Source organism: Narcine bancroftii, chromosome 4, assembly GCF_036971445.1.
Source record: "Narcine bancroftii isolate sNarBan1 chromosome 4, sNarBan1.hap1, whole genome shotgun sequence".
Taxonomy (NCBI): Eukaryota; Metazoa; Chordata; class Chondrichthyes; order Torpediniformes; family Narcinidae; genus Narcine; species Narcine bancroftii.
The window spans coordinates 269,254,878-269,273,908 of record NC_091472.1 but is presented as its reverse complement, the minus strand read 5'-3'; the positions used below and the strand labels follow the sequence as shown (position 1 = coordinate 269,273,908).

The 19,031-nt window shown below is 39.9% G+C and overlaps 1 protein-coding gene and 1 long non-coding RNA gene across 10 annotated transcripts in view; one reads left to right on the top strand and one right to left on the bottom strand.

The window, feature by feature from the left end:
- LOC138761958 (uncharacterized) overlaps positions 1-9,733 on the bottom strand; it is an 82,365-nt gene extending 72,632 nt beyond the window's left edge. Inside the window, exon 1 of one of the 2 annotated variants that reach the window (XR_011356654.1) lies at positions 9,390-9,733. This is a non-coding gene — a long non-coding RNA (uncharacterized lncRNA). The remainder of the gene's footprint in view (positions 1-9,389) is intronic. The other variant, XR_011356653.1, reaches the window with a different exon arrangement.
- Positions 8,797-19,031, top strand: part of epc2 (enhancer of polycomb homolog 2 (Drosophila)) — an 80,747-nt gene continuing 70,512 nt past the window's right edge. For 2 of the 8 annotated variants that reach the window (XM_069934984.1, XM_069934983.1), the window contains exon 1: positions 8,799-9,301. In XM_069934984.1, the coding sequence (XP_069791085.1) occupies positions 9,149-9,301 (153 nt within the window). In that variant the 5' untranslated portion in view covers positions 8,799-9,148. Of the gene's footprint in view, positions 9,302-9,827; positions 9,891-19,031 lie in introns of those variants that run through there. The other 6 variants (XM_069934987.1, XM_069934985.1, XR_011356652.1 and 3 more) reach the window with 5 other exon arrangements.

Below are 19,031 nucleotides of genomic sequence, written 5' to 3'. Positions count from 1 at the left end.
TAACAAAGCTCTCTCTCTTCTTTTTTCCCCCTTACTCTCTTTCTTCCCTTCTCTTTTCTCTCTTTAGTTCTTTACATATACATTGCTTTTACATCTTTATATATACTTAATCGCCATTCTTCATTCTTGTTACATCTCTTCTCCTGTCCTGCAAACGTTCTGCGAATTCTCGTGCTTCCTCCGGATCAGAGAACAGTCTGTTTTGTTCCCCAGGGATAAATATTTTAAGCACAGCTGGATGTCTTAACATAAATTTATAACCTTTTTTTTTCCATAGGATCAATTTTGCTCTATTAAACTCCTTCCTCTTCTTTAAGAGTTCAAAACTTATGTCTGGGTAAAAACATTTTTTGACTCTTGTATTCCAATGGTTTATTATCTTCTCTAACTTTATTCCTTGCCCTTTCCAATATATTTTCTCTTCTCGTGTATCTCAAAAATTTTATTAAGATGGATCTTGATTTTTGATGTGTCTGTGGTTTCTGAGCTAATGCTCTGTGTGCCCTTTCTATTTCCATTTCTTCCTGCATTTCTGTCATTCCCAGGACCTTTGGGATCCATCATTTTATAAATTCCTTCATATTTGTGCCTTCTTCACCCTCCTCAGGCCCACTATTTTTATGTTGTTTCGTCTACTATAATTTTCCAACATATCAATTTTCTGAGATAACAACTCTTGTGTCTCTAATTTTTTTTGTCACTTTCTTCCAATTTGTCTCTTAAGTCATTTACTTCCATTTCTACAGCCATTTCCCACTCTTCCACATTCTCTACTCTTTACCCTATTTCTGTCATTAACAATTCTAACTATTGAATTTTATCTTGTTCTTTTCATTTTCCTTTTAATTGCATTAAACTTGAATGATAACCATTCTTTTAGGAATCTCATTTGTTCTTCAAAAAAGACTTTATCTGTATTCTGTTCATCACTTTTACCTTTTATTTCTGTGAAGATCTTGGTCTTCTTCTTCCTCTTCTTCTGTGTTTGTGACTTCTCTTCTTTGTGTCTGTGTCTCTTCTGTTTTTCCTGATGAGCTGCTTGTATCTCTTTGTTAGGCCTCTTCTTGCTGGGCTTCTTGTTGCTGGTCCTCCCCTCCTGGGCTGCTCATCTGTTGTGCTTCCTGACATTGGTCTTCTTGTCGATCTTCCCTCCGTCTGTCTTCCACGTCTGTTTCATCACACCCTCTTCTGCTGTCTTCCTTATCCTTCAGCTGAGAGCCCTGGTGCCGGGCATCCCTCAGCTGCTCGGTCTGAGACAGCCCACTCCTCTGCTGAGCCTCCCTCCCACCAGTGTCCTCTTTCTCCTTTGATTGTGCACTTTTGTTTGACTCTGAGAGCCAATTTTGTAGTGCACTGGCTGGTGGGTTGCGACTCTGTAGAGCAGGCACTGACCTCGAGGGTCGGGTGCTCCTCGTCACCACAGCATCCTGTTCCTTCCTGTAGGTAAGGCCTTCTTTCTTCTCTGGAGACTTTTTTTACTTTTTTTTTTCCATTTGTTCTTACTTTCTCCTTCTTGGGAGCCATCTTCTTTCTCTTCTCTGTATCTTTATCTTCTATTTCTTGTACTCTATTTTTGCTATGCTTTGCTTTTTCCTTACTTTTTTTCCTATTTTCCTGGAGAGGGCTGGTTTTCCCGACCGGCCACTACTCAATCACGTGACTCCTCCTCATCTCAGTTTAAAGTTAAAGATGAATCGATCTTAATTAATTCTAAAGTCACCTTTGTAGTGATAGTTCAATTCAACTTCAAGATAAGAAGTTTGTAGACTTTATTAAGGAACAAACTTCTAATTTTTTAAATGAATTCAACTGAGGGAATGTCAAGCATAACTGTTTGGGACACATTTAAGGCATACCTGCGAGAACAACTAATTTATTATACAGCAGGGTTAAGGAAACATACAAAAGAACAGTTGTTATTACAGAATAAAAAAAATGATGTAGAATACTTGAGGAAACCTAATATGGATCTCTATAAGAGTAGAACTCCAAACACAATATGATTTATTATTAACATACCCTATGGAGAGACAATTATTTACATCAAAAAGTCAGTTTTATGTACATGGAGATAAATCAGGTAAATTATTAACTGGACAATTGAAGGCAGCTATGATTAAAAGACAGATTCCTAAGATTCATAAAAGAGATGGCAATATTGTATATGATCATGATTAAATTAATAAGACATTTCAGGATTTCTATTCTGATCTATATAAATCTCAGTTTCCTAATAATACAATAAGTATGGATAGATTCCTGCAATGATTGAATATCCCTAAAATTTCTTCTAATGATCAACTTTTATTGGAAGCTCCAATATCAGAAATGGAATTTTTTCAAGCTGTTTCCTCCCATCAATCCAACTAAGTTTCTTAAATGTTTTGCTAACATACAAACACCTTGGTTGTGTTATGTGTTTAACGATTCTATATCTCTTGGGACATTGCCATAGACATTTTATGAAGCATCAATTTCGTTAATTCCTAAGAAAGATAAGGATCCTTTAGTTTGTGCTTCCTATAGACCAATATCATTGTTGAATGTTGATTCCAAAATTCTTTCTAAGATTTTAGCTTTCAGACTGGAAAATATTCTTCCTCAAATAATTTCTACATACCAAACAGGATTTATAAAGAATTGTTATTCACATTTTAATGTCTGTAGGTTAATGAATATTATTTACTCTGCATCAACTAACATTCCAGAATGTATAGTATCATTAGATTCAAAAAAGACTTTCGATAGAGTGGAATTAAAATATCTGTTCAAAAATTTATGGTTTTATTTCATGGGTTAATTTGATCTATCATGCTCCTGTTGCTGCAGTAATTCCTAATAATCATGAATCTTTTTTTAATTTGTTATGATGAACTAGACAGGGTTGTCAATTAAATCCTTTATTATTTAACCTAGCCTTGGAACCTCTCACAACAGTACTTCATCCAGAGGGGGTCCAGGCAGGGTTAATGTAGAGAAAATATTTCCAGGTGGACAATTCTAAATCTTGGTGTCATTTGTTTAAAATCAAGAGATTGCCCTTTTAAGGCAGAGATTAAGTGTTTTCTTTTTCTATCAGAGAAGTGTGACTTTTGGAACTCAAACGAATCAGAATCTTTGAATGTTTTAAGACAAATGTAAATGAATTATTGATAAGCCAGAGGTGAAATGTTACTTTTATAGAAGGAAAAGCGAAGTTGGATTTATATTCAGAACAGCCTACTTCTGCCCTTAATTTAACAAACTGTATGAGCTTCATCAGAAATACCAGGTAAATCTGAATCTTTCCATTTCCAGAGTTGTATCTTGGTTGTGTTTGTGAAAGAAAAACCTTGGGATAAAGTAAAGTACAATAATGTGTCACTTAATTAATATACAAGAATGAAGACAATGCGTGTGCATTCAGATTACTTCTCCTCATCAAGGGATTTCTGGGTTACCACAAGGCAGTGGTTCTCAACTTATTTCTTTCCACTCACATACCACCTTAAGCAGTCCATTACTAATCACAAAGCACTAATGGCATAGGAATTACTTAAAGTGGTATGTGAGTGAAAAGAAAAGGTTGAGAACCACTGCCATAAGGTAACCAAGGTAGGTGGCAGGAAAGCCTGCAAATAATCATGAAAAGGGTAATAGAAGACAAGAGGTTGGGGTATGTGCTTTATTGAACAATGATTTGGCAGTAGTTTTCTAATTTGAATTTCTGTATTGTTTAGTACAAACACAGTGCTTGATTTTTTTTTTAAGGTTTCACTTGATGGTGGGTCATTACTGAGATGCACATCCACTGGTTGCTTTACATACCAAAAAAATGTCACTAAGTTTATGCAAGTCCTAGCTTGCTTCTCCCACTTACTCATCCCCTTCATCATCACAGTTTGCTAGTTCTAGATGCAGGCACATGAAGCATGCCAAGGGATAGAATGTTTGTTCGGGAGAAACTCAAGAGCAGAGACGTTTTAGCGAGAGGTGATGCTGAGATAATGAAGCATCCTTCACTGTGTCTGAAGGATGGCTTGTGAAGTCTGGTTCTAGAAGACGCACCTGGTAGTGGTGGAAACATTGACGTTGGCAGAAGTTGCACAGGGCACCAGAAAATGGGAGTACACTCCCCAGTTTGAGGAGAAGGTGACCACCACAGTGGTCCAGCAAGGGGCTCTGCAGCTGATGAGTACACAGGCAACAGGCTGAGGGCAACTTGAGGTGAGGAACCCATACAGGCTGCGGGCTGTTGTGGTGAAAGGACTCACACTAGGCTGTTGTTGAGTGAGAAAATAGATTCAATGGGTCTCAAAAGCAAAGACTAATGAAAGCAGTTTTGTTGTAAATTATTTTATTTACAAAAAATGGGCATGGAAAAATGGTAACAGATAACACATACGTGCATGCAGTTTATAGTAAGCATGGGAAAGTCGTACTGGCAATAAAACACACATACAATTTATAGACAAACGTAGGAAAAACACATTGGGGATCAAATATACACACACAATGAACTGGGTACATATTCAAGGAAAAACCAATACGATACTCGCCAGCCCTTGACTCAGTGTAGGCATGGCTCTATGCCATTAGGGACCCTAATTAAAGTGCTCCCAACCCGAAAACATTGAACACTTACCAATGATTTCTCCAGCACCATTCCACATTTCTCAGCCTGCAGTGAAGCAGGGTGGTCCCTCGAAGATGACAAAGAAAGCGATTCAAGCACACATGGCACCCTTTATAGTGCTGGAGGGGTCTAGCCCAGGTTGTTTACAGGGACTCCAATAGCTCAGTGCCAGCAAAGTTAAGCTGATTTCAAAGGCTAATTTCCCAAGGCCAAGTACAAAGGAATTTAATTTAGCCATCAGCAGTGTGCACTAAAGAGAGGGGCAGGGCCAAACCTTGATTGGCAGGTGGTGTGTCTTTCAACCAAGTTGTGAGCAGTGCTGTTATGTGACAGCCACAAACCTTCATAATACACCTGTGGACCGCTGGAGACTGGCTGAAGGGGTACCAGGTGTTAGAACCAGGATGCTAGAGAGTGTCAAGGGCGGGAGGGTCTCTGAGGGGCCTCAGGCACTGAGATGTCAGAGGTTTGGATCTGGAGCTCAAGTTGTCGATGGTTTGAACTGAAGTTTTTGTGGCTGCAGAGGCTACCGGAGTGCTGGAGACAAATCCACAGGCACTCAGTGACGCTTTTTGGCTTCTATTTCTCTATCAAGGTGCTGGGCAATTTCGATTTATGACAGACTAAATGCATTTTCATATATGACATGACAATAAAAGAATCTTGAATTACTCTTCCTCCACATTTTGCTTGCAAAATATTCATGTATGCTCTCAGATTTCTTCTGGACAACCATTCCATTCTCTGGATGTTTCATGTGCATGTCTTTAACACACTCTTGTTTTCACTACTTTGCAGGATTTTGCTTTGGCTCTAGCTTGGGTATTTCAATCCCACCCCCTTACAAATAAACCTTACCATCATCCTGTTCATCCGAAACCATCAGCAACTGCAGTTGTCATCCCACCTATATTTTTTCAAATAACTTTCTCAAAGTGATATCTTAGTCTTAATTTTGTTTATGACACTAACATTTGCACTCTTTTAGGAGCCACGTTGGAGCCATAAAGACTATGGGATATGGGTGGTCTCAATGCAGAACATAGTGAGTGATGCTAGATACCATTTGAATTACTTTTTTTGCAATGTTGCGGTCACAAAGTAGTTTGAGAAAGCATACTGTTTGAAGGAAATAGATAGAGTAGATGTGGAATAGGTTCTTTACCCTGAGGGTAGGGGGATTGGAACAAGGGGTCATAAGTTAAGGGTTAGGGGGCAAAATTTTAGGAGTAATACAAGAGGATGCTTTTTCACTGAGAGAGTGATGGCTGAGTGGAATGATCTACCAGAAGAAGTAGTTGTGGCAGGGTCAATTCTGTCATTTAAGAGGAGGCTAGATGAGTACATGGATGTGAGGAGATTGGAGGGTTATGGTCATGAGAGTGGGAAGGTGGAACTAGTGGAGTTTTAATTGCTATATGGTTATAATGGAGAGTTTGTGACAAAGTAAATATGTGGAAATTCAGGATTTACCACAACATCCATAACCTGCAACTGAACCATATTAAGTGAGATATTGAGCATTACAGAAAAGCTGCAGATGCTGGGTTCTTGAGCAAACAATGATTTGCCAGAGGAACTCAGTGGGTTAGGGATGGGTAGAAACAGTCAGTTAACATTTCTGGATAGAATCCATTAATTGAATTTATAGTTTTACAGCATGGAAGCAGAACTTTCAGCCCAATATGTCCATTGCCAAGTTGTCTGTCCAATTTGCCTTCTTCTGGCCTGTCTCCCTCACCAATCCAACCCATGCATCCCATCCAAATGTCTTCCAAATATTACAATTGGTCCTCTCTCTTTCACTCTCACCGGCAGCTGACCAAGCTGGAAACATTGTATCTTTATCTTTGCTATATAAAGGACACAGTTTGACCTGCTGAGTTTCTGCAGCATTGTGTTTTTAACTGACTTCAGCTGCACTTGGAGTATTGTAGCACCAGAGAACACTGCAGCACAAAAACAGACCCTTTGGTCCATCTGGTCTGTGCCAAACCATTCTTCTAAATGAGTCCCAATGACCTGTACTTGGACAAGAACCATCCATACCCCTTCGCATCCATATTTTTCTAAAATATAGAATTGGGGCCCACATAACAGTTCTGCTGGCAGCTCATTCCACACTCTCACCATCAAGGAGTTTCTCTTAATGCTCCCCTTGTATATTTCACCTTTCACCCTTAACCTATGTCCTTTAATTCTTCTCACCCAACTTCAGTGAAAAAAGCCTGCTTGCATTTAATCTATCTATACCTTTGGACACATCATGCGAAGAGACACATTAGAACATTTAGTTACAACTGGAAAGCTGAAAGGAAAAGAAGCAGAGGGAGAGAGTGAAAATGATAGATGGATTAACATCATAGTTAGAAACAGGGAAGGCAACAACTACAATTCGGAAGGTCAGAGACCATGATGGATGGAGAGACACGAACAGAAAGGCACCTGTATAATTTTGTGTATGACTATCAAATCTCCCTCATCCTTCTATGCTCCAGGAATAAAACCCAAACCTGTTTAATCTTTTACTGTAACTCTGTTCCTCAAGATCCAGCAACATCCTTGGAAATCTTCTCTGCACTCTTTCAATCTTATTGATATCTTTCCTGTAGTTAGGTGACCAAAACTGCACACAATACTCCAAATTTGGCCTCACCAGTGTGTTGTACAACTTCACCACAACATCTCAACTCCTATACTACTTTAATTTAAGACAAATGTGCCAAAAGCTCTCTTTACATCTCTCCTACCTGTGATGCCACTTTTTAAGGAATTATGTGTCCTATTCCCAGATCTCTCTGATCTACCTTACTCCTTTGTGCCCTACCATTTACTGTGTATGGCCTACATTGGTTAGTCCTCCCAAAGTATCACATCTCACACTTGCCTGCATTAAATGCCATTCGACATTTTGCGACCCATTTTCCAGCTGTGCCAGATCCTGCTACAAACTATGAAACTTTCCCCGCTGTCCATGAATCCTTCAATCTTGTGTCATCTGCTAACTTGCTGAACCAATTTACATTATCATCCAATTCGATGACAAACAACAATGCACCCAGCACCAATCCCTGAGGGACACAACTACCACCCAACCTTCTATGGGAGCTCTAGTGAGAGTCCTGGCCACCTGCATCACATAGTATGGTTGCTGCAGAGAAATGTATCGTGGTCGATCCACAGAACGAGAAGAATGGCAGAGAGTCTCCCTCCCCCACCATCGTGTGATCTATTGGGATTGTTGTCTGAATAGGGTGCACACATCATCTTTCAGCTGCTCCCGTTAGGGAAGAGATACAGAAATATCAGAGCCATCACCATCAGGCTGAGGAACAGCTTCTTCCCATGGGCAGTGAGAATGCTGAACGACCAAAGGAACTAACTACTCACACTCACCATCCAAGACTCTCATTTGTACAATATTTATTTTTATAGATAAAATATTTATCCTGCATATGTTTTATTGTCTGTATGTGTGCTATTTCTTGTAGTATGTCTACATTTTGCTCCCTTCAAAGACTGAGTTACCTTCTTAAACTGTTGTCATTTTTTTTTTCCCCTGGTGAAGGTTTAAATCCTACATCCCACTCAATTACAGTCCTGTAATTGATTCCCAAATCAGTTTGGTATGTGATTTAGATGGTGTTCTGATAAAAAGTGATATAGTTTACATTCTAGGGGTCCATCACTGCTCCAGTTAGTCAAATTTTAACAACAGGCTCTATTTTGTAACTTTCATTAATAAAAATATTTCGAGTGGAAAACTTTTGGGTTCCTGACATCAACCACATTAGGAGCAAAAGTAATTTGAAAAACGATGTCATGATGTGTCGATGAAAGAGATGTTATTTATTGTTACCCAACATTTCCTGCGTGCCTTTGAAGAGGAAAATAAAGACGCAACCACAAGCTGCAGGTCCCAAGTCTTGGAAATTTTATTGAGCGCCCAAAACTTTGCCCTGTCACAGACATGGCTTCCGCGCTTTGGAAAGCGACTCTCAAGCAGCTGGAAGAAGCTGAGGGAATGCCCGGCGACCCAGGCTGTCAAACAGTCACCATGCACCAAGCCGCGCCGATGTTCTGCCCTGCACTTGACGGGGTCGCGGCGGTGCGCGCGCAACCCCTCCCGCCACACACCCTCCCTCGCCTCCTCCCCCCCCCCAACCCACGTTGCTGGAGGCGCGCGCGGCTCCCTGGGATCGCTGCTTTAATGTCCGCCATGTTTGCCGTGGCGCATGTCGCGGACCGACGGCCAAATTTCGGTTTCTCGGGCTCTGCTCGGTCGGCATGAGGGGCATTTCGAGGAGCGCCCGACCGATCCAGGAGACGGACTCCTTCACTCGCCTCCATGAGCGGCTCCGGGCGCCCGGCCGCCGATTTAAGACTGCTTTGGAAGCGCCATCTTTGTGCCAGTGAGGTCCGCTTTTTTGTGTATGTGCGTGTGTAAACCTCACAGCGAGAACTAAAGGGGAGGGATTTTACTTTCCAATCCCCCTCCCCTCCCTTCCCTCCTCACTCTCAGCACGCACAAGAATGAGTAAACTCTCGTTTCGAGCGCGGGCTCTGGACGCCGCTAAGCCGCTGCCCATTTACCGGGCGAAGGATCTGCCGGATCTCCAGGACTGCGTGTCCATCAACAGGGCCGTGCCGCAGATGCCGACCGGGATGGAAAAAGAAGAGGAGTCGGTGAGTGAGTGCGAGCACGGGTAGGGTGTGTGGGGAGGGGGGGGGGGGGTGGGGAAGGAGGGAGCCGCGGCCGCCTCGCTCTACTCACTGCGCAAGCCACGGCCTCCGCCCGCCGCCATTGTTGTCATCGGCGGCGAGTGTTTTGGCGCGGAAATTTGAAAACGACGAACTGAACTCTTCTTCGTGGCGAATAAATCTCCCTTGGGACGAAAGGATAGCGCCGCAATCATTTGGGTTCGTTCCAGTGGGAGAAGGGCCTGACTGCCTCAAAAAATAAATGTTTCCCAGCTGCCATTCGGTGCTCTTGACGTTGAAGGGACCCGAGGTCCCGCCTCTTCCTCTGTCCGATTGGCTCAACGCCCTTGTCAATCCCGAGTTGTTTGCAGCGACCCGCGTGAGTCTCGCCGCTGATTGGATGTTTTGTGTATGACGCCGCTGATGCCGGTGTTGCAATAAACACAAATTACATGCGTATGGGTTGACAAGTCTCTCGTCAGCTGCCACCTTGGATGTGCACTGGAGCTTAGGATGGCTTGCTTCGTTACAGATCGATTTATTTTAGCAGATGGAAACGGGATGTTACAGTATTGTAATGAGTTGTATTATTTGAGAAATCTTTGGCTTGGCTTCGCGGACGAAGATTTGTAAATGGTCCTAAAATGTTTTTCAGTGTACTTAACGTCCTTTTTGGTAAAAGGGAATCATGGTTTGTTAAGGACAGGCTATTGGTCTGTTAAACGATTCACTGGCATAATTGGGGGGGGGGGGGTGGATAATTTGTGGCATGGCATTAACCAGTACTGTTGACAAGTATGTCAAACTATAGTGTAATTAGTGGAGATGTGAGGTGATTAGCAAAATTACAATTCTGCCTTCATTCACACCAATTTGCAAATCTGCATTTGCAAAAACTTTGTGAATCTGGCAAATTAAATTCGTAAAACTTGGTGAGAAACCTCAAAATTATTCAGGTACCTTTCACTTTATAAGGACTTGCATCAGGCTAAAAGCAGATGAAGAAACTCTCCTCAGGCCTATAACTTGCCCTTTGAGACTCAGGGTTTTTTCAAACATGTTGAGAGACTCATTTTTATTTTTGATATGGAGTACAACAAACAATTAACTGAACTTTTAGCTATGATGATCTGTTCCATTGGGAAGTTTAATGATAACTAGGCTGATCGTTTATGTCTGTTTTTAATGACACACCAAGTTTTGCATTTTTACTTCCTTTAAAGGATGTTATAAGGGTTATTTAAATTGGTTGTTGTTCCTGATTTATGTTGATTTCATTTCTGGATTTCTCAAAAGGAGATGCTTGGATGTAGAAACAAATATTTAAATTGCAGATTTTCTAAAATTAATATATTATTGGAAATCATTTCTTAAATGAGACTTGTTCAAATTCAAGTACATGTTGCCATTTGCAAATTAGGAAATGGGCAGTATCTACTAACAATATAAAATATTATTTTATGGAACTTTAACCCCTCAAGCTTGATCTAGTTGTTCCAACTCAGCTTGGCTTTCCTGCCTTGTCCCCATATCCCTTGATTTCTCTAATATCCAAATATCTGTTTTGAACACACAGTGTTCAGTCTCACAGCCCTCTGTCTTCTGGATGAACAAAATTTTCTTCATTTTAATCCTAAATGGCTGTAATAGGTTTTAATCAAATAAATACACAGAATTACTGGAGAAACTCATCAAGTCATGCTGAGGCAAAAATATATAACCATCCTTCGTCGAGGACTTATGTTGACAAAGAGCTCAGGCCCAAAACTGATTTTTTTTTTAATCTTTACCTCCTATGAACACTGAAGGAACTGCTGATTTTACTAAGTAATTTTGTGTATTTACTACAATCGTAGTGACTGCAGACATTCTTGCTTCAGTTTGGAATTCTAACTGGTTTTAGACTCCTTGGAAGAATCATCCACTCCACACCTGGAGACAAAAGAGACTGCAGTTATACTTTCATAGATACTGCTTGGCCTGCTAAATTCTTCAACATTCTTGAACCCTTAAAGAATTCATTGTTTAATTAAGATAACCTCTTATTATTTGAAATTTCAGAGAATAGAGGACTGAGCCACCTAGAATCTTCTCTTAACACTCTCCATCTTAGGAATCAATCAGATGACTTTTCACTGTACTCCATAGCAAGTAGAAACTAAGACAACAGAATATTTCAATTGTGGCTTCTCCAAGATTCTGTATAATTATGTGTGTTTAAAAATTCTTAGAGCTTTTGGGTACAGAAATGTGCTTCTCTGCTCAGTTTGTCCCTGCTGACCAAGATGCTTCTCAAGGCAAATTGCATTTATCCTTCTAAACCCTTCCTTTCCATTTACCTGTCCAAATGTCTTTAACATTGTAGTTGAACCTACTTACAGTAGCTCATTCCCTATACACATCACCCTCAGTGGGAAAATGTACTCCTTTTAAATCTTTAGCCTCTCATCTTCAACTTGTATCTATTGTCATGGTCGCATACTTGTGTTGGGAGCAGTGCCGGTCGCCACTGATGGTGTAAACAAAGTGATGCACAAGAGTAATAGCGCGCATGTGCGGGTGTGTCAGTATACGGGTGATGAATCTTGGATGCAAGAGTAGGAGATTGAAAGTGTCAGGGTCACCCATGTGGTGGTGAGTTAATGAGAAGGTTAGAGGAGTTTGGCTGGGTGTTGTTTTGGAAGATGAGTGTTTTCTCTAATTGTGTGAAAACTGAGTAAACCAGTGCCAATACACTATTTTTAGACTCTCCTAACCTGGGAAAAATACTGTCCATCCCATGAGTTCCCCATATAATTTATAATCCCCCATAACATCACCTCTTATCCACCTCTCCAGAGAAAACAATCCCATTTTATCCAGTCTTGTACTCAATCCATGCAATATAGCTGTGAATTTTTTTCTGCACAGCTTTTAATCATTCACACAAATAATAATTAATATCCCAAGCCATTTGACTTTTTAATGCTGACTGATGAAGGCATACCACATGCCTTCTTTAATGCTCTTAACCTTTTGTGTTGCCACTTGAAGCTATGACATTGCACTCCAAGATCCTTAATGTACATCAACATACCTAAGGCTTCTGTCATATACTGTATACTTTTGGATTTGACCACAATTAGTGCAATGCTATTACAGTATCAGTGACTCTGGTTCGAATTTGCTGCTGTCGAGAAGAATTTTACATGCTCTCTCCATGTCTGCATAGATTTATTCCTAGTGACCCAGTTTCCTCCCATGTTCCAAAGAAATGGGGTCACATGGGTGTAATTGGGGGGTGCAAACTCGAGGGCAATGATGTCTCTTTAATAAAAAGATGTACCACCACACTTGTCCAGAATAAATTTATTTGCCCACATGCCCAATTTGATCTTGACAATCTTTACAAGCTTCCTCACTATCAACATAATAGTGAGAATTATTGTGCATCTTTTAAATTTGTGGAGAGTGATGAGATATTTTCGAGGGGGTTATAGTGAAGGTATTGTAAATTCACTTGCAGACTCTGATTTATAAATTCCTGGATTATTTGCATGTGCATTAAACTTGCCATTATTTTCAAGTCCCACTTTGGAAAGATTGTTTTCTAGTGTGGGATAAATTTTGTTCCATTTATTCTTGAAGTTTATTATGCCCTGTAAATATTTTAAATGAATTTCTATACTTTCTACCCAATACATCTAATTGGTTCTTTGGAGTGTGAATTCTAAATAAAGAATACTGTTCTACAAGCTCCTTTATTTTGATCATTTTGAAGTTCGTTCACTGCATTTTCTCTTACTGACTGCCGATCATTAATAAACTTGTATAGTATTATATGCTTGAGCCACAGTTGTAGTTCTGATTTAGTACATGCATGACATCACATACAACCCTGAGATTCTTTTTCCTGCAGGTGAGATAAAATTACCACTAATTAGTAGTGCAAAAAAATAAACTGTACACAGTGTAAACAAATAAAAGAACTAAACAGATAACAAATGTAAGAAAACTGCAATACAGAGAGAATTTTTTAAAAATCAAAGTGCACAAGTAAGAGTCCTTAAATGAGTCTGAGTTTGTTGTTGAGGAGTCTGATGGTAGATGGGTAGCAGCTGTTCCTGAATCTGGTGGTGCAAGTCTTGTGGCCCTTGTACCTCTTTCCTGATGGCAGCAGCGAGAACAGGGTGAGTGGTGTATTCCCAGTAGATGTACTCAATAGTGGGAAGTGTTTTGCCTGGGCTGTGTCCACTATCTTTTAGACGGTTTTACATTCAGGGGTATTAGTGTTCCCATACCTGACTGTGATGCAGTCAATCAGCACACTTTCCACCACACCCCTTTATGGTGTCGTGCAAACCTCGACACTCTGAGGAAGTAGAGGCACTGATGTGCTTTTTTCGCGATGCTATTGATGTGTTGGGGCCAGGAAAGATCCTCCAAGATGGTGACTGTCAAGAATCTAAATTTGCTCACCCTCTCCACCTCTGATTTTCCCAATGATCACTGGATTGTATATCTCTGGCTTTCCTGAAATCAACTATCAGCTCCTTAGTTTTGGTGACATTGCGTGTAAGGTTGCTGTTGGTGCACCATTCTACCAAGTTTTCAATCTCCTCCTTTATACAACCCACGACCATGGTAATGTTGGCAAATTTGTAGATGGTGTTATTGTCATACTGAACCACACAGTTATTGGTGTAAAATTACTATAACTGGGGCTCAGTGATTTCAGTATAAAACATACAATTGGCAATGCTCAGAGAGAATGAGGATACATGAGTGAAAAGAATTATACAACAATCAGGAAATAATATTGCGTTCATCTCCACATACTAAATCAAAGAAAAAAAATCACTTTATAGTAAAACCTATACTAAATTAAAAGTTTTTAAAAAAACTTCAAAGCTTTGGATGTGTTCATCATACATAAGAATCCTGGTCCTTGCCCAAAAGAGAAACTTAATGGTATCAGGAACAGACAATAAATCAGAAAAAAATGTTAGAAATTATTTGATACAAAAATATTGTTTGAATGAATGCCAAGTTTCTTCAAATTTAGAGAGGAATCAATTGTCGCACTTCTAATTTTTCTCTAAATTCAAACAGGCCATGGTTTTAGAAAACCATTGAACTCTAGCAGGCAGAGTGAGGTCCTTCCATTAAAGAAGAACTCCTGTCCTAGCCATCAGGGTAGTAAAAGCTAACATCTGCTCCAAAAAGAGATTTGGTTGTAAATCAATTGCAAGAATTGCTGGAAGAGCACCAAAGATAGCAATATTTTTCCAAAACTAGACAGGACCAAAACATATGGGTCAATGAAGCCACTTGCGTATTACACCTATCACAGATTGGATTAAAATTAGGAAAAATACAGGTAAGCTTGTCCTTAGACAGATGTACCTAATGTACTACAGGTACACAATCCTTTATCCAGAACCCTTTGGGGACAGAATGTTCTGAATTTCAGATTTGCCCGGATTTCAGAACAAAAGCCAGCTGCCCCAGATTTAAGCCCACCCAAATTGTGCTGCTGTCTCTTCCCCGCCCCCCCCCCCACCGGTCTGCCTGAGTCGCACTGGTGTCTCCCCCCCACCCCCCCGTCTGCCTGAGTCACGCTGCAGTCTCTCCTCCCCCGTCCGCCCGAGTCGCGCTGCAGTCTCTCCTCCCCCCGTCCGCCTGAGTCGCGCTGCAGTCTCTCCCCCCCATCCGCCTGAGTCGCACTGCAGTCTCTCCTTCCCCCATCCGCCTGAGTCGCGCTGCCATCTCACTCCCCTCCCCCCCCGTCTGCCTGAGTCACGCTGCTGTCTTCCCCCCCCCGTCCACCTGAGTCACGCTGCCGTCTTCCCCCCACCCCTGTCCGCCTGAGTCATGCTGCCGTCTCTCTTCCCCCCCCCCCCCCCCCGTCCGCCCAGATCGCACTTCTGCTTGTATGATTGCTATTAAACCCTTCTGAGAGGGGTTCAAACAAAAAAGAGCATCAACCATATCTGACTGATACAGTAGGGAAAAATTAGGTAATACAGTAGAACCTGAATTATCCAAAATGGTTGGGACTTGTGCCTATGTTGGATAAACGATTTTTTCAGATTACTGATCATTTTTTAAAAACGACCTCAGTAGCAACAGCAAATTACTTTATTAATGTTGAATCAACAACAAACAAGGAAAGGCTTTTAAAGCATTAAAATCATGTTTAATTCTCACCCAAAAAATGCTGGCCATAACACCACTACCAATCATCCCGGAATCCAGTGTGAGCTCTAGTAGGGTTCGGAGTCAGTGTCAGGAGCTCCTGTGTGCCATTGAGGGAGGAAAGGGGAGGGGAGCGAACACCATTGAGCCAGAGGTCCTGCTTCTGCCCAGGAGGCCACTCTCCTTGACGCCGGGACAAGGGTCTCTTCTGACTGCAGCTTGGAGACAGTGGCATGCAGTTTGAGAAGGAAAGTTGGAGAGAAAAGTCAATGGGGAAGGTAATGAAGAAATGGAAAGAAAGAGGGAAGGGAGTTACCTGAAACGAGGATGTCGGGTGCATCTTTTTTCAACCTGTGAGGTCAGTTTGCCTCAGAGAAATGAGGATTTCTGGATTTTTTTTGGAGGGGAACACTAATCTGAAAAAATTGTTGATCCAACATAGGCACAGTCCCAACCATTTTTGGGTCCAAAAAAAATTTCAGATAAATGAGGATTTTAGAGAAAATTGATGAAGTCTTAGATGTGAGTAAAATGAAGAGGAGATTGGAGAAAATGGATGAGAAAATTACAAGAGTATAGGATATTATTGCAGAGTAAAATGCTTAAACCAGATGTTTATAAATCTAAAGTGAATGGGAAAAAGATTTTGAAATATCTATTTCCCAAGATAATTGGATGTCTTTATGTGAGGATAGTGTGACTAAAATTGTAAATGTAAGGTATAGATTGGTTCATTATAACTTTATCCATCAATTATATTTGACTCCAGAGAAATTAAAGAAATATAAATATGTTTCTTCTGATTTATGTTTTAAATGTCATAAGGAAATGGATACCTTTTTACATTCGGTTTGGTTATGTGAGTCGGTTAAACCTTTTTGGAATAAAATTAAGAAATTTTTGGATGTTATGCTTAAATTTAAAATTTCACTTGATCCTAACATATTTTTATTAGTTATTTTAAAACACTGAGTTTGAAATTAAAATAAGATAAATTTCAAATAGCTGTTTTAAGACTAGCTTTAGCAGTGGCGAGGAAATGTCTTGCAGTTACATGGAAAAATGAGACTAAATTGAGTATTCAACGATGGCATGTGGAGATGAGATCATGTATTCCCTTGGAGAAAATAACATATAATTTACAAAACAATTATTCTTTTTTTTAATTAAAACTTGGAGCCCGTATATGGAATATATGTGACTAAATCATTAATATTTTCTTTCCCATACATTGGTGTGGTCCCGATCCATGGCAAATGATTGAATGGCATTGTTGTAGATCTCTTTTTCTTCTTTTCCTTTGGGGTAGTTTAGAGGGGGGGGGTTGGGGATGGGATAAAACATTATGTATTGGATTGTATTTTGATTGTATGATTTATTACTGTTTATAAAAAAAATTACAAAAAAAAAAGTACAGGATGATATGCAACATGTTGAAGACAGGGTACCTATTATGGAAAATACAACTAGTGGTTTAATCACAGTGTACCAAAAGCTTTTAGATAAAGTGGATGTATGGGAAAATTTCAGCAGAAGAAATAATGTTAAGTAGAAGGCCTTCTGTAAGGAAAAGAAGGCCCTGATGCAAATCATTTTTTCCCAAGATTGGATTCCTCAAGTTTTGGGAGAACAGAATTTTGAAAATTAAATTGTAATTGAAAGAGCTCATTGGGCTCTGAGACCAAAGCCTCTTCCTAATCAAAGACCGCATTCTATATTAATTAAATTTCTGTTCTCAAGACAGAGAAAGTTTTAAGTCTTGCTCTGAAAGGGGGGAGGGAACAGCTAGGCCTATTGCAATGGGAAGGAGATAGAATTTTATTCTATCCTGATCTGAGTGAAGATTTGTTGAATAGAAGGAAAGAATTCAACAAGGCTAAGAAAATTATTTTTGACAAAAGCTATAAATTTGTTCTTCATTACCCTGTGACCTTAAAGATTTATGAGCCTGGAAATTAAAATAGATTCTTCACTAACTTTGCTCAAATGGAAGAATTTGCTTGTAGACTCCATAGACCGCAGCCTCAAGAGGACATTTTATCTTTGATGGGATGAACTATTTATTTTTTTCTTTTCTCATTTTATTATTTTTGGAAATGGGGAAGCTTGTGAGTTGAAAGAAACTAAATAACATTTATTCTTTCTCTATTCTCTCTTTCCTTTTGATTTCTGGGAAGTTATTTTGATTGTGGTAAAAATAATTAATTAGAATTTATGTATAAAATGTACCAAGGGAGTTAAGAGGAGTGGAAGGTTCTGATTGCTGCGGGATTATGTGTGTTTTTGTGACCTTAGTCACAACCCGTAAAATATGGAAGGAGGTCATGTTATATTTTTAAACATCGCTTATAGGGAGGGTTTTCTTTCATATCAATATAGAAAAAAGTATGGGATTTTTTTTGTATCTATTTGTATTATCTTTGGATTGCTGGAGGAGATAGAAACTGATACATGAAATATTACTCACTGGAATTTGAGGAGACTTGCAGGTGAGGTGATGGAAGGGGATTGATTATATCTTATCTAGATGAAGCATAAATTTTCATGTTAATGGGTTAAACAGGTTTGTAAAAAGGAAGAGTAGTAAATTAGGAATTGATGTGGCCTTTCTTCAAGAAATTCATTTAACTATAAAAGAACATGAAATTAAAAAGGGATTGCATTGGACACATAGGTGTCTTCTTCCTTTAATGCTAAGCCAAGAGGTGTGGCAATTTTGATTTTTTTTAAATCTTCCATCAAAGAGTTGTGATAGACCCAACAGGAAGATATGTAATGGTACACTATCAAATATTTTCTGAACTGTAGACTTTGTAAAATTTGTATGTTCCAAATATTGATGATGAGAAATTTATTCAAGAAACATTTCTTAATCTAGCAGAGGCACATGACAAAGATTTTAATAGGAGGGAATTTTAATTTTTGTTTAGATCTACTCGAGTAACGCCGAGAACAAAAGCAGCAAAAGCTACTGTTGTTCATAAGCCCGCCCTGGTGTCCATCATGATGCCCTCGACATGATGTCACCCCTCCATATATATATCTCTGTATGTTGGTAGCCATGTCATTCTGATGATAATAAAGAATGAGAAAAGCACCATGTCTCCGAGTCCTCATTGTGTAAGTGGCGATGAGGAACGAGACAAAACCTACGCGTGCTCCATGCACCAGCTGTGAGCAGGACGCAAAAGAATAAAGGTAAAAAGTGACTACCTAACGAGCTACACGAGTTCCCAGCAAAAGATCAAAGCGAAAGCATGCAAAGACGGCAGAGGGAAAGTTCAGAAGCAGATGAAAGTTGGAGTAATTATGTAGAACCACTACTGCGTACCCAATTTTGTTATTGAAGCTTTGGTAAACCGAAAACGTACCCTATTCCTCAGTATAATGGGCAGCAAAACATTCGATCTCCTTAAAACTTTCTGGATCCCGGAGGACCCACAGACCACCAGTTATGGCAGAAAGGCAACGAATCTAATGAAAGGAGACAAATACCAGGGGAGGCAGTAAGTGAATACCTGGCAGCACGCGTAAACTG